General features: G+C 39.2%; 1 protein-coding gene across 1 annotated transcript in view; it reads left to right on the top strand.

Moving 5' to 3' along the window:
• Positions 1 to 302: 302 nt before the first annotated feature.
• Positions 303 to 23,687, top strand: part of LOC103771630 (neuropilin-1) — a gene marked incomplete at both ends in the record, with an annotated part of 36,143 nt that continues 12,758 nt past the window's right edge. Inside the window, 4 exons of the mRNA XM_008938934.1 lie at positions 303 to 484; positions 5,140 to 5,367; positions 13,070 to 13,225; positions 15,779 to 15,945. Of these exons, the coding sequence (XP_008937182.1) occupies positions 303 to 484; positions 5,140 to 5,367; positions 13,070 to 13,225; positions 15,779 to 15,945 (733 nt within the window). The remainder of the gene's footprint in view (positions 485 to 5,139; positions 5,368 to 13,069; positions 13,226 to 15,778; positions 15,946 to 23,687) is intronic.

The following is a 23,687-nucleotide window of genomic DNA, read 5'->3' as shown; positions in this document are numbered from 1 at the left end:
ATACAGAATTGTGCTCATGAGATTTCCTTTTTTTTTTTTGTTAATTGGTTACTTTAGCTGACATTGTCTGCAAGCATAATGGACACCATTCTTCCTAATAGTTCCATGTTGCCAGATGATGTCTACAGACATAATGTAGTCCATTTTAATTATTTCATTTTGCTTACATCTTTCAGCATAATGCATTTTCCAAGCAAGCTAGCATTTTTCTTGATTATCTATGTTGTGTTATGGTTTCTAAATTAATTAAGTCTCCTTCTTTCCTGGAAGTTAAAAGTTTCTTCCTTCCATTTATCTACCAGGTATGATTATGTTGAAGTGATTGATGGAGATAATGCTGAAGGACGCTTATGGGGAAAGTACTGTGGAAAAATTGCTCCCCCTCCTTTAGTGTCTTCAGGACCATATCTTTTTATTAAATTTGTTTCCGACTATGAGACACATGGAGCAGGATTTTCTATCCGTTATGAAGTTTTCAAAAGAGGTGAGAAAGTTCATTCATAACCTGTGACTTTTGCTTGCATCAAAAATTTCTCTGTAATTCTTTGAAATTGGGGGAATGCATGAAAATGCTTGAAAAAAAAATAATTGTATTACCCTTGTCATTCCAAGGTGGGGCATGTATTCAATGGGTGTAGATCATTATAAATCCAATGGGTCAGCTGCATCTGAGAATTGAGTCCTCTGGGTGTAATGTGATAGTCTTCATCAGCTGTTTGTTTCAACCATCTTAAATCCATTAGCTTTCTTCCTTTTTTTTTTTTTTTTGTGATAATAATTACTGTATGATTTACAATGTTACTGCCTTAACAGCACTGTAACTTTCTGAGTCCCTGACTTATTTTGGTTAGTGTTTTGCTTTGCATTCCCAAGAGATGGCTGTGGGCCCGGAAAGGACCAGAGTACACATGGGCAGCAGATGATGTTGCTATTGCTTTCACAGATCATGTTTGGGAGGTAAGGGAGAGGAGGAGCTCACACCGTTCACAGGCATGACCTTCTGGATGCTTCTGCCAAGAGTTAGTTCAGTGCTGGTGAGCACAGACAGCTACACAGGGCACAGAGAAAGCCTAGAGACCAGGCCAGACTTACAGACAGACCCTCTTTGATAACTCTGAGTCAATAGCTAGAAAGGCGGTAAGATAATTTTTTTTTCTGGCACACACCTTCCCTGTAGCTGGATGGAGAAAAATAATGAATATATTCCATGCCTGGAGAATACAGGACCAAAACTCAAAACGTATGAAAAGACAATAAGCTTAACTTTACAGATAAAAAAAAAATATTGACTTCAACATCAATATTTAGGGTCATATTCACAAAAGCAGTTCAAAACTTCAAATTCCCAATGTGCACCACTCCCAGATAGTGCCCCACTTTCAGAACCAGTTCAAGTCCCTTTCACACACCTAAATCAGAGCCAGATTTTCAGCTGTGTTCAGCACACACACTTGGTGGCAGCTGTACTGTAAAAAAGGAGAAGCACAGTCATGAAATCTCTTTTCTATCGCATGCTATTGCTGCTCTGCACAGTGCTAATTGGGGCCACAGACCTCTTGTTCACCATCTTCCTTGTCTGTAAATCCACTCTTGGCTCCCAGAAATTCTTTTGGTGACCTTCGGGGTCACATTTTTTGAAAGAACTCAGCATCCAAATGACACCAAGCTTTCCTGAAAAAGTATCTCTTTTTTATTTTGGTGTCTTTAGGAGGCTAACCTCTTGAAACTGTGTCCTGAAGTTTCTCAGTGCTTATATATATATATATAGTACCATCTTTCATAAAGAACAAGGCTGAAATGCAAGAAGTAAACAAATGACCTGTGTGTGAAACAGTCCATTTTAGCAACAGAGCATTTTCAAGAAAATAGTTTATATTTATTTCCTAATAATATAGTGGCAACTCAGAGCTCTGACATGAATGTTGTGTTTATTTCCTTGTGTGGTCATTTACATCTCTCAATGATATACATTAACTGTGTTAAGATGGCATTATGAATGTGATTTTACACATACAGAAGTCAAGACACTCAAAATTATGACTCCCAGAGCAACTTTAACTCTAGTTCATTCCCCATAAACTGTATATTAAGACAAGAAAGTTATCACCAGGTAGAGTGTTAGAAAATGCTGTGTGTACACAAAAGGTACAAGTTATAGTTGCTGTGGGAACACAGCCTTTCCTATCTTTTGAGTTAATGCATGTATGCAAGTCCAAATTTACATTTTAATATCCGTACCAAATAAAGCTGACCAGTTCACCATGTTAGGCAGGTGATTAGGACCAGATTAATATGCTTCCTTTTAGCATATTCACAACTTAACTCAACATTTCCCAGGTATGAGAAGTATTAAATGATCCCATGCCCAAGGTTATGTGCTGCTCAGCTGAAGGTTGAGTGCATTCCAGCACACAGCATGTTTTTGTCCATTATTATTGGGAGAGCATCCTTAGCTTTTGAAAAAAAAAAACAGCATTAAGTTGCCTGTGTCCTAAGCTGAATTCTAAACCCGGTACTTAAAATGCCACATGCCATGGAAATCATAAAGAGAGACCAGCACATGTAATGACTTTGGTAAATGAAGTATGGGCTTTGAGAGTAGGAGCTGCCTTTACTTCTCATCCGGTTCCTTAGCCAGAAAGACACTGAAGAATTAAATTCCAGACTAAAACGTGAAGTCCATATTGCCTGACTTTTAGCTCGTCTGAAACATTCACCGTTTTGGCAGCCAGCCTGTCCTAGGGTGGATGAGTGGCCTACTCACTACAAGAGGATCCACATGGTTCACATTCTACATTCCTAACTTTAGTTGACTAAATTTATGGTGCAAAGGGAAACAAAAGACGGTGTCAACCAAGAAGACAAATTATTTTCTGGCTCAGTGACATCTACAGAGAGCAGATTCTGTCATCTCCAATGTCATCTCTTTCTCTTTCTTTGCTCTCTCTATTGCCTTCTCTCCCTCTCTTTCCTTCAGCTCATATCTCTCCGCATGTAGATGTGAGATGCATACATGTAGTCTCTCCACCTCAGAAGTATCTGTTCTTTCTGGTCTCTGCTAGAAACTTTTCTGCCAGTTTTCTGTGAAGAGCACCCCATGGAGTTCCTTGTAACCTCAGTGTTGATTTAATTTCTGGAGCATCTTCACGGTGTCAATAAAGGGTCAAAATCTGTGGAGGGCATTTTAGTGAGGCAGCTCTTCTGAAAACAGTTTTTGTTTCTTGCACCAGATTGATTTGAACATGTTTAAACTAAAGCAAGCTGGTACTGAGATACCATGTGTGAGTGTAAGGAGCCTGATGATTGTGAACTCACAGAGTCAGGATCTGGCTGTATTTAATAAAGCAATAATGATTCTGGCTTACATTTTATATTGCATCTTTTATTGGATTCCAAGAGTAGTACAGAGCACTTTATGCTATGAATGGCAGAGCAAAGCTATTTTATCCTGGAACAGCAGCTACTGGTGGGAGTGAGGAGCAACAATCAGAATATAACCCTCCCATACATGACAAGGAGACAAGGGAATGACAGGGAGAGAAGAGAAATATCCAACTAATGTGTAAGGGGGCAATTTAATTATAGGCAAAATGTAATTTCCCAAATTGGAATGGGTCAGGATACACGAGCATTAATATCTACATCTTCTAAAATATGCCATGAAGTGTTCTGAATATTGATGTGATAGCTCAAGCATTTCCTATCAGCGTCTGTTGAAGGACAAAAATACCTGAACTGACTAAATACATTCAGACCTCTCTCTCACATGCTGAATTTAGCTGGGAGGTGGCCAGATCTTTGGGGGGTAATATGTTTGGCACATTTACAAGGAAAACATTTTCTATAGTGAAGTAAGAGTATTCATATATGCAACAAGCCAGACTGTTTTCCTTCAATGATCTGTGTTAAGCATTGGAAATCCTCAAAGGCTCCTGACTACGGTCTCCAAGGATGCTGGGCGTCCTCATCCAAACTGAAACCTCACACGCACTCATCCTCCAGCACAGACCTGCCTGTTGCAGCCAAGCTGTGTTGCCTGTGTCCTGCCTCTACGCCAAGTCTGAAGACTTTCATCTGAGTTATCCTACTCAAACTCCCCAGGTCAGCTACTATCCACCAATGCTCCAAATCCTGTAAATCACTTCCCATTGAATATGGAGCGTTAAAAGTCAGAGAGAGGTTCCTGTGCTGACCTTGTGGGCAGATGTGTGGGCAGTGCCTGCGGCTGACTTTTGAGTACACCTGCAGATGTGGGATCCACAGAGAGGATTCCTGAGGCACCTAAATAAAGGAGAAAGGCAATCTGTCAACAAGAGTGGGACTCCAATTATTCACAAAGGGAAATCCAGGCCTTTCATCCCCTTGCATCTTTACTGCCACTTTCCTGCTCCACCAAGAGCACTGTTTGGAGCATCCCATTATGCTATGGTGGGGACATTGAGGAAGGCTGGTGTGTCAACATTGACATTAGGTGACTTCTTGCAACACTGCCCATAATCACACAGTTTATCATGCCTGCACCAGCAGCAACATTTTACTGGTGCACCTGTGTCAACACCACTCAGAATGAGTCACTCACCCTTGGTACGTGTACGAATTACCTTTCACATTTAGTTTGTCAAGGAGGCATAGGTCACATCTGGCAGAGTTACTGAGTCAGTGCTCCAGGAATCTGAAACCACTACTCCCTCTATTGAATTCACTCACCCACTTTTGCAAAAAAAAATTCTATTTTGCCAATAAAAACCTGTCAGCCATAAGATTTAAAGATTTGAGCTTGAAGGGGCTATAATTATTTCTCTAGGGCTCTGTCGAGATTTCTACAGCTTACACTTTCATTGTTCCCACATGACTTTGTATTTGTCATAATTTTTTCTAGAGCTGGTACAAGTTTTCATATTATTCCATACAAATTGAAAATTGGAGATCAGACAGTATATGCGAATTGTGCTTTAAAACCTGACTATCAATAATAAGAACAAGCTGGCTAAATGATTAATGCAGCGATTACAATGAGGCGTTTCATTGAAAAGCCACCTTTGTTGCTGGGGAGACAATACGACCTAATTTGTTTTCCAGCTAACTACATTTCTTAGTAGCATAGTGTTAACCCAGGTGATTTTCCTCTTTCTCTTACAGGACCTGAATGTTCCAGAAACTTTACTTCACCAAGTGGAGTGATAAAGTCCCCCGGATTCCCTGAAAAATATCCAAATAGCCTTGAATGCACTTACATTATCTTTGCACCAAACATGTCAGAGATTGTACTGGAATTTGAAAGCTTTGAGCTAGAACCCGATTCAAATACTCCAGGGGGAGCATTCTGTCGCTATGACCGATTGGAAATCTGGGATGGATTCCCTGAGGGTAAGAGAAAAATGGACTGTGATATGCATAACCATTACTCTGTAGTGGGCTGCAGAAGGCATATTCTCATTTTTTTAAATGTCATAGTAGAGAGGTCTTTGCTTGATTTATGTGAAATGAGTTGAATTAAAGAGAAATGGGAAAAATGCTCTGTAAATGTATTCAGTAATGCATATCAGAGTGTGAATGATTTTTTTTTTTTACAAAATATGTTTAATCTTGGATGGTTAGCTTGAGAGAAGCCTCTGTTTTTAGACGGAATAGGTGATGGGCCTCCTAAACTAAAATAAATGAAATATGAACCCTTATAATGAGTTCCCAGACTTTCACAGCTAACACATGAGTATTGTCCAGAAATTTCTAACAACTTGCACAAACTGGACTTCATGTACTAACCCTCCAGCTTGTGGAGAAACTGGGTTACTGACCAGCTGTTAAATCAGATGATTTCTTTGTCAGGGTAAACATGGTGTCCATACAATTGATATTGTAGTGACTAAATAATTACCCAGGTCAGTAAACAGTCATTGAGTTATTCATTCAGTTGTCTTCAGTGGCTTGGCACTGCAGGGTTCCTCCCTCATAGTACTGTCTCTTCTAGCAGTATAAGCAAATCCAAAGGTTTTATCTTAATTTGTTGATTTATAATCTCTGATTAGCTGGGCACATGTGTCAGAGTGGGCATGTTGGGTACCCTTCTTGAACTTACTTCTTGCCATCTCAGTAATTTTCTACTTAGTTGTTGACCACACGTAACCTTGTGCAAATTCACTAAGTGCATAGCTAGATGTTCGTAAAGCCTATAGAGCCAGTGAGCCCTCACTTCACCCACTGCCTGATCTTATATCTCGGTTTTATACTGACACTAATGAACAAAATAGCTGCATGATTTCTCTGGTTTTTATTCTTGTACAGCAATAGGTCTGCAAGATCCAAGTCCTCTCTCAGTAGGGCAGCCATGTACCACTTCTCCAGGGATCTCAGTGTGATAGGCTGCAGCTCCACCCTAAGAAGGACCATTCAAGCTGAATGCCTAACCTTTAGGGTGCCCACATGCCTATACAAATAGGGCTGTATACGTATATGCCTGTGCAAACAGCTATGTAAAACTGGCTGTTTGTGATGCCTCTTTCACTGTTTCTATGTATGGCATAAGCTGATAGAGAGAAGCATCTTGAAGCTGTCCTTTTACTTCTTAATTTTGTAACTTGTAGCAAAATTCAACGACTGAAGATTTATGTTGTTTATGTTGGGCACTAATTACAGTTATTTCAGTTTTCCACTGGTGTGATAACCCACATTAATAGATACTTTCTTGGCTCTTATGAACACCAGTGGCAGTTTCTACAAACTGCTAGTCCCACATTAATATTTCATTTAAATGGAAACATATAACTTAAGGAACATATTTTAATAACACATTTAAGCTTGTCTGTTTTCCTAGACAAAACTCCAATATAATTTTAATTAAAGCTTTTTTCAATGCTACATTAAATAGGTGTGTGCTTTTTAACATATATTGGGTTTTCCTTTTTGGTTTATGCTTAATGAGTTTATCATGGTTCTTTTCAATCCTCTCCAATAAATAGTGAAGAAAGAGCCATAACAGTAGCTGAAAGACTATTTAGTATTTAACGCCTCAGTTAGGAAAACAGTATTGTAGCACTACAATAATGATGTCTGGAACATTTAATAATAGGTTTATTTGTATATAGGCCAGATCTGTCCAAGCTGAATTCCTGCAGAACTTGCATTTAAACTGACATGTGAAAAGATGATCCAATCAATCAAATTATGTGTAATATTACTAAAAAGAAATGCATTATTGTTAGTGTCAGAGAGTTTCAAAGCGGTAATTTCCTGGTTCAAGAAAGTGACTGAGCCATACTGAAGAGCAATTACCAGCAGGCATTATTAGCCTTCCAATTCCCTCTCAAACTGCCTAAACCTAAAACGGTCCTGACATCCAATAAGGGCATTTAAGTGTTTGTAAATACTCAACTGAATTAATAGATGAGAAAGAAACGTTTCCCTAGATACAAAGTGTTGGAGGTTGTGGTGGTTGTAGGGAGATGTTTGCTGCATCATTACACTGTAGGACAATCTTAGCCAGCAGTCAGTTGTTCTTGTTTAACATAACACCACAAAAGCAGAGAGGATATGATTGCTTCTCTATAAATGCATCACAGGATGAGTCCCTGGCAGGGGGAACTATTTTAACCGAAGTGCAAAGATGACACAGGATACCATTGGTATGACCTGGCCATAAAAGATAGAAATTAAAAATGTAGATAGACATTTTTAAAAAAAGGAATGCAGAATAGGCATAATTTGCATCCACATGGATGTAGCAAATTTCTGAAAGGAATTAGATGGTATGGTTCCCTTTGTTGAAGAGAGGCTAACCAAGGGTGAGTCTTTCAGCCATTTGTCCATATCCCTTTAGTCCATGAAATAATATTCTGAAGGTGCATCTACACTATTAACTAAAGCAGAGCCAAGGCATGGTTGTGTATACTTCTTAATCATTGGCATACTCCCTTCCACAATTTTAGCCTGCATCAATTTACACTTTCCCAAGCAATTCCTAAGCATTGTTTGGAGGAGAGCGAAAGCTGGGAATCATTCCCAGCAGGCACGTGGGACAAGGTCATCCTGCTTCACAAGGAAGAGCCCTTGTTTGGAGGAGAGCGAAAGCTGGGGATCATTCCCAGCAGGCATGTGGGACAAGGCCATCCTGCTTCACAGGGAAGAGCCCTGTAGGAACAAGCTGTGTCACACTGTTAGTCTGGTCCCATGAATGCAGGTCCAGATGGTGGTCCCTGGCCTGCTCTATTTAGTGATAGGGTCATAGCCATTAAAAAAAAAAAAAAAAAAAAAAAAAACCAACACTATTTTGCTTTGGTGTAGTACTTTGCTGCTCATGTGCACAGTGTGTTAAATGTTAAAGCTGGTATTGCACTACACTGATATCAACATGAAGTAGAATGATTTTTTAAATGTTTGGGAAAAATGTATATCCTTCAGTTCAAGCCCCCTGCTCCATAGTGACACAGCTGTGGTTTGCTGGGATGATGGCAGTGTTTTAATAGGACATGGAGAGTAGTTTATGGAAAACAGTTGTTGCTGCAGGCACAGAATTAGATGGACAGCCTTCTGAACATGCTACTTTCACCCAGCTCTGGAAACCAGGCATCAGTGCTTGAGCCAGGCACTGTCAATCCCTCCATTCTCAGGACCCTACTCTGATCTGTCTCAGACATCTACTTTAAGGCATGGTTAATGGACCTCTGGAGGTTCTTATTGACTGTACTGGGAGCTGGGAGCTATGGATCACTAACTTTAAGATAAGTAAACTTTAGATACCTAAGTTAGAGTGGATGAAATTCAGCATAAGTGGAAAATGTTTTCACTGTAGAGTTTGATCATCTACGGTCACTATAGATTGCAGGAAATGAATCTGTTGTTTTCTACAGTTGTGATTTTTTTCTTAATCCCCAAAAGAAAGCAACAAGAAAAGAGAACTGTTCTCTTAAACAAATTTTCACAATGATATTTAAAAAGATATGTCAAAACCAGTATGCTTCCATTTACTTTTTGCTTTTACGTAATTGTCGTTTTTCTGATGGAAAACAGTTTTCTGTTAGACAATTTAACAGCAATTGTAACAGTCATGCACAAAGACGTTAATCCTGAAATGCTCTGTCACAATCATGGAGCCCTCAGCCTACCTGGTTGTTCTTTTAGGGGATTGAATCTGGCAAGTCCTGAGCACTTGTGTCTTGATTCTGTAAAACATGCTTATCTTTGAAGCATGTGAGCAGTTAGATTGACTTCAAAAGGAATTCACTAAGGACACTTAATGGGTCTGAAGTTAAACAGTGGTCTGAGTGTTTTGCTGGTTCAGGAGAGGAACGGTAGGCATTCCAGAATGCCTCGAACTTGGCATTTTGTTTCTGCATAACTGCATGCCAAGGGCACCCTTTGGTCTCTTCTTTAAAACAGAGCAAGAAGTGAAACAAACCCTGATGGAAAATATTCAGGAACTACAGGTGCGTTTTGCAAATATTGTGCAGGAGGGATATAACAGGTGAAGTTAGAGCAGGAGAGTAAATAGATCCCAGAATAGAAATATGTGATTTTGCATTAATAAACTACACAGCAAAAATATCTTTGCCCTAGGCACAAATATACCTCAGCCAGCCTCGGCTGAGACCAGTCCATTGATTACTGTGAGGAAAAATAGCCCACTCAAAATAAGGACTTGCTTAAGTGATGAATTGCACATATTCATCATGCAGCTCTCTTTGAAGCTCTATAGACTGTCTACTAGGGGCTCAAAAGTAATTTGAAGAAGTTTATATATGGTGTGAGAACCACAGGCTAAACATTGCTGCTTTGGTCAATACCACAAGAGCTTCCACTGAATTACAGAGCAAAACAGAACATTTTACTTCAGTCATTAACATCAGTGCAAATGAAGGTTGCTATTAATCTAACTGTTTTTCTCCTCTGTTGTGGTTGCCTTCTACACTCCTGTGAGGAGCTATTAAGATATAAAAGTACACAGAAGCTGAGTGTAGGTGACTGTGAGGAGGGGAATAATTTTTCAATTCTTTTCTCTTTAGCATCCTATATTGTGTGCAAATGTTTTGCCAGTAACAATCATACTGCTGTGAATATACTGTCCAAAGCACATCAACAGACCTTTAAAGAGAAACTTTAAAATTCAGTAAAATGGCTACTTAAAATTTCTTTTCATATTTTAGAAGTCTGATATACTATTTCTCCTTGCTTGTGCTTTGTTGGAGTTTTTCAAACAGAATTCCAAAAGCTAAAATTTCAACTGGATAGGAAAATGTATATTTCAATAAGTCTCAAAATTTCCTGATACAGATGCTCTTTGTCCAGAAGGACAAACAGTAAATAAGAAGAATTAGTAAGAATATGGTTTCTCTTTAGTCTTAAACCATCAGCCATATCCTATATGTTCCACAAGCAAATCTGTAAACCTTCAAACATATGTATTAAGAATAATCAAGGATTTATCCAAGTTCTAGAATTACACTCTGCATTTTGTGAAAATCTTGCAGAGCAGATTTCTTAGTTGCCCCTCCACCTTTTAACCTGAAAGTTACTCAGTTTTCCCCTGTTATCATACTATGCTAGTGGAAAGAGGAGCCAGGGTCCCAGAAACAGCTACAGCATCAGCAATCAAATGTAGTACCTGGCTCATCGAAATGCCTTTGTTCTGCAGGTAATGTAGAAGTGTCCTTGAGTGAGGACATTTCCAAGAGGCTCATAGTTGGAGTAGGTCTTCCTGGGGGATGCTGACAAAGTGGCATGATGGTCAACAGGCAGTGGCTGCAAAAAGCTTTCTGAGACTAATGACATTGCAATACCTGCTGTCCTAAAATTCCCACTTGGAACTGCATATGGTCTATTAGGGAAGCCCAGCTCAGTTCATAAGGATGGGTCACGAATATGATTAAAAAAAAAGCAGTGGCCTAGTCTACCTAAGCAAACAGCAGTATCATTATATCAATGATTGCTCCAATGGTGTTCCACACACAGCTTTTATTTGATGTGGTGACACATGGAACATTTGACAATTTATTGTTATTCAGAAGTTTTCAAAACTCGAATGGAAAAAAGGGGATCTTTGTCTTAGCTGTTTATGTAAGAATAGGAATCCCTATGTCATCCAGTTCTGCTCAGATCAGTACGGTATTAGCTCAGTGAGCTAAGCTTTAAATGTTGTGCAAAAGGATTCAATACCTCTTTCTGTCATATTCTGTAAGTTTTTGTCTCTTGCATCTGTATAGATAGCAAAGGGAATAGTAGTGTGACAGCAGGGCCAGTCTGTAGAAGACTGAAATAAAGAATCACTAAATATATCTTAAAAATTATAAACCAGTGAGTCATGAGGAATCTTAAAGCTTGTCTGCTTTAAACAAAGTTCTCTTCTGTCTGTCATTTCAAAGAGGCTTCCCTGCAGGAAATGGGAGGAGGAGGGCTCAAAGTGCCAGAACTTGGTGGCCTTACCCTCCTTATTTTCTTGCAGTTCTGAGCAACACCAGTAGCTATAATGTTGAAAGCCATCACAGCAAAGAGCAGCATCAGACCTGTTTGCGCATAGAAAATGCAAAAGAAAAAGGAAAAAAAAAAAAACTGCAGCAATTGGAGTGGGGGCAGTATTTTGTGTTTTTAAAAGGCCACTAATGATAACGGTCTAAAAGAACCTTCTCACTCCAAATAATAAATCTGTAGAGCTTTAATGACTTCTAGGAGGAGGAAGAATTAAACTCATATCCTCTATAGGTTGTTTCAGTCTATCAGTGCTGCATTGAATAATCCTGGTGGAAAAGGGCTTAACTGGCAGGTATTTTAAATGCCATGGAATTGCCAAGGCAACTGAAGATTGACTATGACCAGAATACGCATAGGAAAGTATATGCTGGCAGCAAGAGCTGTAACATCTGAGCTCTCTCTTTCTGGCAGCTCTAGGGCCTTACAGAAATGTGTAGCTTACATAATAAAGTTATTCCAAGCTGGAACTGTTTTACTTGTTGGAAAATGCCAATAAATGAGTACAAAATTATGTTAGCTGAGGATTTTCTTTGAACTGTGAATAATTAGGATATATAAACATTTTATATTTTAAACTGAAAGTGAAATGGACTTCCAAGAGAAATGACAAGGTGTTAATTTATGCCTGGAAAGCCAGTGGTGTGAGCATTAGAATGATGTCTTACAATTATTTTCATGATTGACTCCATGGATGGGTTTTAGCATTACCTTCTCTTCTTGTTTGTAAGCACAGATGTACCACTATTCAACAGCCTAGGGACCTATCTGTAGGGAATGCTCAAGTGCTAGAAGGCCACATATGTTGGTTGTGAATTGAGTAGCTTAATTAAGGAAAAAGATTATCTGACTGCCCAGGAAATTCAGAAAAAAATATCAAGAAGTGGTTTATACATTATTAACACCGAGAGAGATCATGTATGTGTGTATGTGTTCATGTTCTGTGATATGGAGATATACCTAAGAAATCTTTGCTCTTTTGAAAGGATTAAGATTTTCCTCTTTAATTCTTATACAGTATTTTTTAATATTAAGCATATGTGCAAAAGATCTACGACAGTATGCTGAAAGCCTGAATAGGGGAGGATAAAGAGCCATTTGTCATAGCTTCAATATGAGTGAAAAAATGTTTTTCTAAGTTTGCTATAAAAGTAACAGATTATCTGTAGTGTTGAGCATAAAATCTGGAAGGTGCTGTTTGAACTCAAATTCCCAGAGCATCTTGGAGACTGTGCAGGCAAATCAGGCCATTCATATGTCCTTGTCATAAATAGGTGCTTCAATCACACTTTGGAAAATACTTCTGGTGTTTTGAACAGTGATTTTGTCTATCGTTGCTCTCTCTCCACACTTAAATGGACACTTTTTGAAATCCTGGTCCTTGATGTTTTCAGAGGTTTTATGGAGTGCTATGTGGAACATTTAGAAGTAAGATTACTAGGGTTAGGATCAGCCATTTATTGTTCACTGCTAAGTTATTGATGAGACTGTGATTTTGAATGGTTGTAGAGGTTCACTACTGCCTGCTGAGGGACTGTCTTTAGGAGGCTATTGTGGTGGTATCTATTGTTGGAGTAGAACTGGTAGTTTACTATTGTGTCCTGTCTTTTTGCAGTTGCCCCACACATAGGGCGTTATTGTGGGCAGAACAACCCAGGACGTGTCCGGTCTTCAACAGGGATTCTGTCAATGGTATTTTACACCGACAGTGCAATAGCAAAAGAAGGATTCTCAGCAAACTACAGCGTGTTGCAGAGCAATGTATCAGAAGGTCAGTGTTTATCTATCCCACAGAGCTTCTTGGAAAATATTCTTTGTTATGTCTTCTAGCACACCAGGTGTTGCATGAAACTTTAAAGAAACCTTAAATAAATAAAATGCTGGGGAAGGGCTGGTTCTGTTTTGATTTTTTCTTCTTTCTTTCTCTTTTTTTTTTTTTTTTTTTTTTTTTTTAGAACAGCTGCCCTTTGAAAGGCAGTGCAAGAGGCAGGATAGTCCTTACAGTTTTATTCCACACTATTGCCAGGAAGTTGGGATAATTATTGTGAAAAACTGTGCTGACCAAGGAAATGCAGAAAGGCAGGAATGCAGAGCAGTTGAACAGTTGCATTAAAACAATGAAACATGAACAATGAATGCACTATCCAAATCTGCCTTTTATGACATGGAACAAGCTTTGATGATCAATTTCTTGAATAAAAAGAACCTATTTAATATATGTTCTCTTGTTAAACTGTTTCATAAGCTATTTAAACTTTTTTCTGTGTCTCGTATTTTTTTCCCAGTTGCCTCATTTTCATGTTTACCCTTTGGACAGAGAATGAAACAAAGTGAGGGATACTCAGGAAAATAATGGGCTGTGTTACACCATGTCCTTGCAGATTTCCTTCCTTTGCTTGATGATAAAACACACACTTTAAATCAAACTCTTTATCCTTTCTGCGAGTTACTGAGTTTTGAGCAAATTAACCCAGATTTGAGGTACTTACTTAGTCAAGGAACAAAAGAAAAATGAGCAAACTGAAATTATCCCTGTTACTCCCCACATGTCCTCTGCCCTTGCCTCTTTAATAGCTTTCTTGTACATGCAGAGCCAGAAAGAGGGAACAGGACATACCAATCCTATCCATCTCTCTTGGATTGTACCTTCAGGTAGTCTGGCTTTTCCATATGTAGTTGCTGCTTCTACACTTTCATTAGCTAGCACAGGCAACTAGAGTCCCCACATCCATCTCCTCCACAGTCGTCCTCCTTGGGCTGTAGAGGCATCATCACACTGGAGCTAGAAATGTCTGCTATGCTGGGATGCCTTCAGCTCTTAAACACAGGACAACAGAACAGGAGAAGTTAGTGTGTGTGAAAACCCTTTTGGATTATAAGAGGAAACTTTTTCTATTATGCAAGCTTAGACAGAGGAGTGATACCCCTCTCTTAATTTCAGCCACACTTGCTCTTTGTGTTGTCAATACAGAGAGGGTCACCTCCAGAGGACAGCTCAGCCTACTTATCTCAGACATGTGAGCTGTGCCCAGGAGGTATTTGCCCCTCAGAAGACTACAGGGAAAGCCCACATGTCTAGATCAAATTAGAAACTTACTTTTTAGATATTTTAATATAACTCCACTTACCATGTCTTGAATTTATGTTGTAGTTTATGGCTCTCCTGATTCCAAACAGAAGTTAATTTACTTTGACCTTTACCCTAATGTAGTTCAGCGTCAGGACTTCACTCAAGGTCCCCAATAAGCTGAAGCTACACAGAAATGGGTGAAAGGGCGGTGCCCCATGGGAAATGCAGTTTGGCAACAAGTTTGATAATTAAGTTATGGGGCACCCTAACTACAAGTCCGATAAGGCACTCGGATAGCATTTCTGAATAGAAATTTTTGGATCCCAGATAAAAGACTTAAACATTTTTTTCTGAATATTTTCATTTTCAGTGACAAATCAGAAGCTTAGGCACATGTTTTTTCCTCATGCCCTTGCAATGGGGTGGTGAATTCTGACAGGGGACTGCATGAGCAGCTGGATGTGAAGATCTGTCTAAAGTCACTGAACTCTCTTGTGGGGACTGGAGCCTTTGTTTTTGAAGAGTGAAGGAAGAATTTAGTCTCCATGCCCTATCAGCCTTTGAAGTCAATATAGTAGCTAGGGTGTCAATTGATTCTAAATTATCTAGGTAATTTTTGTGTCAACAAAAAGAAATTGGATGGGCATGATAAACTCATTTGAAATACAGCACATTACAGAAGAGGTGATAATTCCCTTTGGTCAATAATCTTCTGGCCTGGATTCAAATTGCGTTGATCTGTTTTTTTCCAGTGTCCAGGATACAAAGATCTGGACAGATTCTAATGGCTAGAATTTTCTAATATTTTTGTAACACTTTACACTTTTTGTACCAATATAAATAGGGATTTTTAAAAAATAATTTTATATAGTCATCTGTTTTGTCTTTCTTGGTTTTGTGCATAATTATGAGCGGAACACAGATTGATTTATATTACAGGTTTATTCCACAGAAATGCCTGTGCTACACTAGAAAATAGAATTCTACTGTCCTATACTGAAATGGTTACAATACTGGGCTAAAAATATTTGTATAGCATTATTATTGCACAAATTGTCATGGCAACTTGAATGAAAGTATTAAGAATGACACCATAAGCCCAATACTGCCTCACTTAAATTTGCTAAAGAATTCAAAGTCACGTAAAAATATATTCCTTAGATATTCATATTCAAAGCAGGAAAATGTTCTCATTATTCAAAGTCCAAATCAAAAAGCTGACCATAATAATGATGGTAATTTATTTTTCTTCAGATTTCCAGTGCATGGAACCACTAGGTATGGAGTCAGGAGAAATTCACTCTGATCAAATCACTGTCTCCTCTCAGTACAGTGCTATGTGGTCTTCAGAAAGGTCCCGGCTAAATTACCCTGAGAATGGATGGACCCCAGGGGAAGATTCTGTAAGAGAATGGATACAGGTAAAAAGATAACATTTTAAAGATATTATTAATAATACTCTGTGGAGTTTATTGAATGTGGAGAATGCAAAAGAAAGAAAAAAAAAAACTAAACCACAGTAAAGTACTTCTACATAATCTAAGAATCACTGCAAGTGAATAGCTCACATTCCCTATTAGACACACAAAAATAAAGACTGGCTCCCAAAGGTATAAGAAAAGAAAGGTCAGGAAGATTAATTCTTTTGCTTCCCACATCTATTGTTTTTTCAGTCTTCTGGGCACAAATAACAGAGATTTTGGTTTAGTGGAAAAGTCAATATTAGTTTAACATGCACTTAAAGTGGAATGTCCCAGTAAAGTGAGCATGTGCGATGTCTCTAGCTGATTACAGTTAAGCATTAATATGGCATGGTGTTTTCATGCTCTCAGATTTCACCTCAGAAGACCTGTGTCTCTTCTAGAATATGTTACGCACGAAATGAGTTCAGTGGTCTCTGCCTAGTGGCTACTCTTCCACATTGTTAAACACAACAGTCATTAGCCAAGATTGGCTGCCTTTTCTTTGCTCTGTTACTAAAGAAGAAATCATGCAAACATTTGTCACCCTGAAGAGACTCCTTGAGTTCAGTCAGTCTGCTTGGGCTTGTTGACTGATAGTTGTTATCAGATCCATAGCTTAAGGGCACATAATTCCTGCACAGGTTAAAATTATTTATATGAATTACTGTATACAAATAATCTATACTATCAGGCAAGTCTTCATATCAGTAGGTGAAAAAAACACTGAGTTATATCAGTTGTAGGTTGACTTACACTTCTTAGTTGTAACTGATTATTTTCCTGTTGGTAAAAGCTAAGAGAAAGGCTTGAGCATATTAGATCAATAGTACCAATACTGAAAATTTGTTCATATATTTGAAACATTCCTCCTGCTTCTGTTGTTTTCTATAGGAAATTACTAACTGACATATAAAAACAATGCCTTATTAGCCATCCATATGAGTGTTCACGTTGGTGTTTCCTGTGAGGTTTGCTGTCTACGAAAAAGCTTAAAAACATGTTGAGTAGTAGTTAGTAAAGAAGTGGGAGTGGGAAATCTTTAATTTCTGATTCTTGGCACACAATGGGACTATCAGGTGTCCTGCTTAAGGGCTTCTACACATCCTGAATTCTTGGCAAGGTGGTAATTGTGTATGATGGACCTAATCAGACTTCAGAGTGGCAAAAAAAAACTGTTGATCCCTTTTCCTTACTTAGGAATAAATGTTAAAATCTCCTCAGCCTTATCTAAGCGCAAGGGTTTTTATTAATCATTGCCACTTGCAATCCATGGAATGCACATGGAGAAAGAGTGGAATGAATCCATGTGTTTCATCTGGTCAGAGAGCCAACACTTTATTTCCTTCTTTTCTGCTGTCATTTATGCATTTATGACTGGATAATCAAAACAAGAGAGCTGGTCAAATCTCATTCATGTGTTCTGCGTGCTTATTTATTAAGTTAGATGACTGCATACATATATATATATAGCTTAATCCTCTTACTTAGAACTAGATCTTTCTGAGAAAAAGTTTCAAAGGACTTTTTTTAACATTAACTTTTAATAACAAACCCGCTGCAGAATCTAAGCTACTCAGGGGTTAATGCTTAAAACCGCTCAGGGTAGATCAGGCCTCCTGCCCATGAATTTCTCAGCCTCCTTTGCCTTCTGACATAAACCAAGGTGCTCAGGGGCTGAAACAACCACTGAGCATTTTTTTAGCAGCTTTACAGTGCCTCCAGCTACCACATCAGCCAAGAAGTTGGTGGCTATTTGTATGCTGTGCTGCCCACAGCACAGCTCTCACCTACTTTACACAGCCCCTGCTTTGGGAAAGGCAGAATGAACCATTTCCCTGAGCATCTCCTTGCCTGGCTAAGGCCTGTTTGAGGGACCAGCAACCCCACAGCAGACTTCATGACAGAGCAATTAGGCTGTACCAGCATTTGCTGCAGAGCTGGGTCTTGTTTGCAGGACTGAGGCGACGATGTCTTGCTTGAAGATTTGTTGCACTGAACAGGTGCCCTTAACACATGTTGCAGGAGAACTGTTAATTGTTTCTACCACTCACCTATGTAGCAGAAGCAACCCGGCTAGTCTGGAGACTGAGTGTACCACCGCTGGCTTTTAACAAGGTACAATGATTTGATTAATCTTTGGTTCCATTTGTGTCAGGAGGATAGTCATTCTTATTTATTATGGCCTAATTCAATACTAACATAGCTAATTCAAACTTCCAAATGTATTCTAAATGCTTGCCTATTAAAATTAATTGACAGACTTAAGATGGGTGCCAAGTGCTTCAGACCATCATGCACCTCAATAACAGAGTCCTTGTGCATATGAACTGCCATCTCCTACAAAGTCTCAATGCCATTGGCAGTAAGCACATGTTCTGAGTTTGTATCTGGATAAAATATTGAAATACCATGTTTCCTCTGTATAAATATCCCCAGGAACAGATGTTCATCTCCATAAGAGCTTACAGACAAACAGCCAAGGACATGTAACTGATAAAATACTCTGAAATTACCTGTTAAAAAAAAAAATAATAATAATTGAATATTTTATACAAGTAGGAAGGCTCTTGTATATGAAGGACAGAGATCACTTTGTTCTGTTTTGTTCTGTATGCTATTGTAAACTAGTCATTTACGTGAAGTATTTGCTTTTGTGCAGTACAGCATAAATGGATTTTTGTTGCACAGTGCAAGACCTCTAGAAAATATTCAACAGCAAAAAAAAAACAGTCTGAAGGATACAGCAGTGCTGAACCTGGAACTTTTAAAGTGAAAATTTCTGCTTTTATGCCCTTGTCTGGGAGACAAAGATTTTGTATATATCAGTGTTGATTAATCTTTTTACAATTGCAGATTTCCATACCTGCACACACACTGCAGCTGGTTAAGTAGTGATGTCTGCCTTCAAACTGTGAATACGTATATGCAAGTATGGCATATATATACATATATGACATATGTGTAATTATACATGGGCAAAGCAGCTTGAAAATTCAGCTCCAAATACTAATTTCCTTAGTGTATCGGGTTTTTTTATGGGGGAACATATTACAGTTCTCCTTTCCCTTACTTGTACCACTCCCGTCAAGGCTAATGTTTTTGCTAAGACAAAAGAAACAGAAAGTATGAGCAAAGGGAGATTGGTATCTATAGAGGACGTCTAGAGGGCACGCGATATGATTGTCTCCTTTGAGGTGTTGACGTCTTTCAGACCATTTGGCTGAAAAGAATTAGGAAAATAATGTTGGCTTGTTGCTAGTAATGGATTTGCATGCATTCCATCTGTGGATGTGGAACCCATTCTTGGTGGAGAAACTAGATTGCTCCTTTGTGGCTGACAAGGTACTAACTCCTGAGTTCATCCATTCCTTTCTTTAGTTGCTTGGAAATAAATGTCAAAGCTTAGACTCAAAACTTCCGTAGCACTGTCACACCATAAGTCTGCACAGTACTTTCTCCATTTTATTTTTACTCTCAAACACACTTTTGAAAATTGCTCAACTAACTTGAGATTTGGAGTGACTCCCTAATCAGAAACAGAGTCACTCCAGATTGAATTTCTTCTTTAAAAACACATTAATAAAGCCTGTGGATTTTGCAATATGAATGCAGTAAAGATATGCATGAGGTAAGGGCTGCCAAAAATAAGCATGAAGTTAGTTTATTGTCATATGGGATGTTATTAGCTCCTCCAAGTTAAACTCAGCCTACTTGTTTATTACTCTTACGTTTCACACTGTCAACTGCCCTTCAGTGTGAAACAGCATAATTTAAAATAAAAAGTAAAACCAGCCCTTTAATTTAATCAAGGGCAGGGAACTGCCATTGTATAAGTCATTGTCCCTCATTAACGTATCCTTTCACAGGAAAAATAGTATAGTGTTTCTATTTCTGTAATCTGAACAACAAACATGTTAATAGGTATCAACTACCAGCCAGTTTCAGTACTTCGAACCAGTAAGAAGGCCAGTGCGAGGGTTTCACATCTGGTTTTAGTGAAACTGTTCCTGTCTGTGGTATTTAAAATTTAAAGAACTCCTGTTATTGTGCAATTGGGAATCCTAGGGGAGTACAATGTTAATGAAACCCATAATGTGCAGGGATTTTATGATTCCATTTTCAAGGCATTCCTTCAAATGAGATGACTGATTTCTGCCATGGCAGCAGTAATTGTGTTTTTACAGAGTAGATTTAATGCTTGCGTTTAAGCACAGCAGTTACATTTACACTCAACTGAAAAAGCAACACGTGGAATCTTCACAGTTAGGGAACTTTTCGCATCTTATGTCTGGAGTCTTTGAGCAGAAGATGTGTGCTGTGCATGGCAAGCCCTTACACCTCAGGGCCCGCCGGTGGGTCATGGCCAGCAGCCCCCCAGGGCAACAGGGGAGTGAGGGAAGCTCCAGGAGGAGTGCCCAGCCAGATAGGTGCCATCAGCTAAGGACACTTGAGGCCCACAGGCGTGTGGTTTTGGAGGGAGACTGATTGCCTGTTACCAGGGTCACTGGGAACCTGTGCTGTCATCAATCCTCATAATGGTGTGGGTTTTCAAACCCACAAGGAGCAACACCTTCTGGGTAATTTTACTGCAGAATCTGTATGCTTTCTATAAAAATATTTCTTCTAATGCATATAACACAAATCTTCACGCTACCACCAAGCTGGATGATAGTTTCTGGATGGCACAATTTTTCTCTCATGCTGTAACACTGGGCAAGACCTCCAGCTTGCCCAGAAAGAAAAGTATAGTTGTTAATAACATAAGATCTTCAGTTCATATTATGGCTGGGGTTGGACAAAACCATACATCCAGCTTGAAGAACCCTAGTATCAGATTAAAACTTTGCAGCCATAAACCAAAAAGCACTACTCTGTTATAAACACACAGCCAGTTCAAATTTATTCGAAGAAAGGTTAACAGAGCGGTGACATAAATAGAAATTATACTCCGGATTTGGTATTATCTGCCATGCTGCAGCTGACATAAGGCCATACACCAAAATGAAATCCCTGTTGTATGTGCTGGCAAATGACATAAATGGCTAATCTCGCTCAAATTTGTACTGCTGGGATTCTCAGCAGGGCACAGTTCTGGTATCATGTAGAAACGGAGGGAGTCAGACATTGGCACAGGGAGCAGGTCTGGCTGCTCCCTCTGGCTTCTGCCTGCCTGTCTCCACCTCATCCCCAAACCATCCCTTCAGCACCTATGACTCTTGGAGAGTAATTCTCTAGAGCCATCAGCCCGGGGAATATCAGCTGATCTGGTGCAAAATTCTGCCTTTTTGCATTTTGCAGCATTTAAGGGTGCAGAGAAAGGCCAGAGGGAAGTAAGAACAGGCCTCCTCAAAAGCAGCCTGGGAGATCCCCCTCACCTCCACTGATTGAAATATCAGTTGTTTATTTAACACTAACTCTCCCATTCAAGGGAAATATACCTGCATTAATTTAAAACACTTCTTTGTGTACACTATTTCATCAGAATGAGAGGGACCTCTGATGTGGAATTTTCCTTCCACATTTGTCTTCATTCCATTACATTTGCAGTAACCTACGTTCTTCATTATTTTCTCCTTTGCAAGCGAAACCCAGAAGCATGCATTGCTGAGGTGAACTGGTATATAGATTAGTACAGATTTATTCCTATAGCACTTCTGAAAATAATTGCAGTTCATCGTTTGGTGCCTCAACCTTTCATCTGTTTCATAGCTTATTTCCTTATCAGGTATTCGTTTAAAAATATAGTCAGTATTTATATATGCTGCTGCACAGCACATCTGTTTCTTTAACAGGTTTATTCTTACATCAGGCAGCTGTTTAGGTTGATTTTACTGGGCAAGCTTATCTAAATATTTCACATGAAAGCTCAAGGAAGTGCAAGTCAACAATGCCTGTTATTTTTATTCTTATTATTTCTGTTTCTTTTGGAGGTTGATATTGCAGTGAAGTGCATCATATTACGGCATAGAATAACATGAAACCTGGGAAACCTCAGCCTCCCAGTTCTCCTAGCCTTTGAAGGACTGCCTGAGAGCTGAAGTTCAGAGGCTTTGTGGCAGGGCTTGCCCATCATTAGGGAGCACAGTGACTTGAAAGCACAAAAACTGTCAGGCCTTTGTCTTCTCTACCACTTTAGAATACAGGTCATGTATTTGGTTCATGTCTTTTTACAGTTCATAGCTGCACTCCAGAAATTTAAAAAAAAAAAGCAGAGTTAGCTTTGTGTGGAAAAGTGTTACAGTTTTCTTAACAGTTTTAACATACTTTGCACATGGGCAAAGAATGACAAAAGAATATTCCTTTCTGGAAATCACAGCCAGTACAGACTGTGACACAGCACAGAACCAGGGTTAATTGACCCAGCAGGATACATTTGTACCTTTATTTACTGTGACATGGGAATCAATGGTAGAGTTTCACAAAGGCAAGTACTGAAATTAGACGAGAAGGAAAGGGAGAAATAAAAGGGCCCTACAAAGTATGAAAGTTTTTTGATTATTCAAAGTGCTTTAAGAGCTATTTTAGTACCAGAAAGTTCCCAGCCATAGATTTATCACTCTGGGGAGGCTTAAGGGATGCTCAGAAAACTGAGCCTTACTGCTCCAGAAGTGCAGGCACAAAGTGCAGTTTTGAAGAAAATCCTCTCTACCTCCCTCTGACATGTTTCAGCATCAACCTTAATACAGAGGGGAGTCCTGCGTGGCTTCGAGCAATCCTGCATGCAACATATGGAGGAGCAGCAGAAGCAGAGCCCCTCTGAGCCTCCACTACCAGCCTAATCATTATAATAGTTTCAGTTCTTTCAGGGGATCCATTATGCAGAGATCTGAGTAGTTTGTATATAACTCTGTAATTACTTATGCATCCACTTCCCAGTCCAGCCCTACATCCCCTCAACGGCTGCAAGACAGATGGCCCTTTACAGCTGAAATAGCGAATTAAAAATGTGTCCAGCAAAAGCACTGATTCAGCATCTACTACGATAATTTTGTAAATTTATCTCACTTTCACTAGTTGGTTCCAGGAGGGACAGAAATTAAAAACTTTAAATATGTTTTTAAACTAAATACCACAGTTTGTTTGGTTTGTTTTTGGTTTTTTAAATCACAACATCATTTTCTTCTACTTTCTTTCACAGAAATTAAATCCACTTTAAAAACTCTATAAAATTATTCTTCTCTCTCTTTTTTTTACACTCACCAGGTTCACGTGTTTGGCTTGACTCAAAACATTTGTTATTGTTTGCTGATTTTCAAACTGCCATCAATCCAAAAAAATCAGTTGTTTGTGCCATTCTACCTGGTAGGGGAGGTCTCTCCCAGATGGCTTTCAGACCCCACAGGTGCTCAGGCAGCCTTGCCCACCCAGCTACCAGGCACTACAACACATCTGCTCCACCACAGCCAGAACTCTCTGCAGATGTGAAGGAAGGTATCTCAATAGGCCATTTTTCCCTGTCCAGAAGAAATAAATTAATCTATGAGACCAGGCAGGTGTCAAACTGCAGTGAGGTAGAGCTCAGGGCTAGAAGTTAAGTGACTAAGTGTAGTGTCTAGAAACACAGCCTTGGGTAGGAACGCACAGCTGAGGCGTGTTATAATAAGCAGAGTAGTTACTGAGCTAAAGGTCCCTGTTCTCAGGAGGCTGAGCCTCAGCTGGAGATGATAGGTGTACTGCTGAGTGCTTTGCAGAGACGATTG

Source organism: Merops nubicus, unplaced genomic scaffold (assembly GCF_000691845.1).
Source record: "Merops nubicus isolate BGI_N331 unplaced genomic scaffold, ASM69184v1 scaffold36560, whole genome shotgun sequence".
NCBI classification, from domain to species: Eukaryota; Metazoa; Chordata; class Aves; order Coraciiformes; family Meropidae; genus Merops; species Merops nubicus.
Note: the sequence above shows the minus strand (reverse complement) of the source record. Positions and strands in the feature narration are given on the sequence as shown.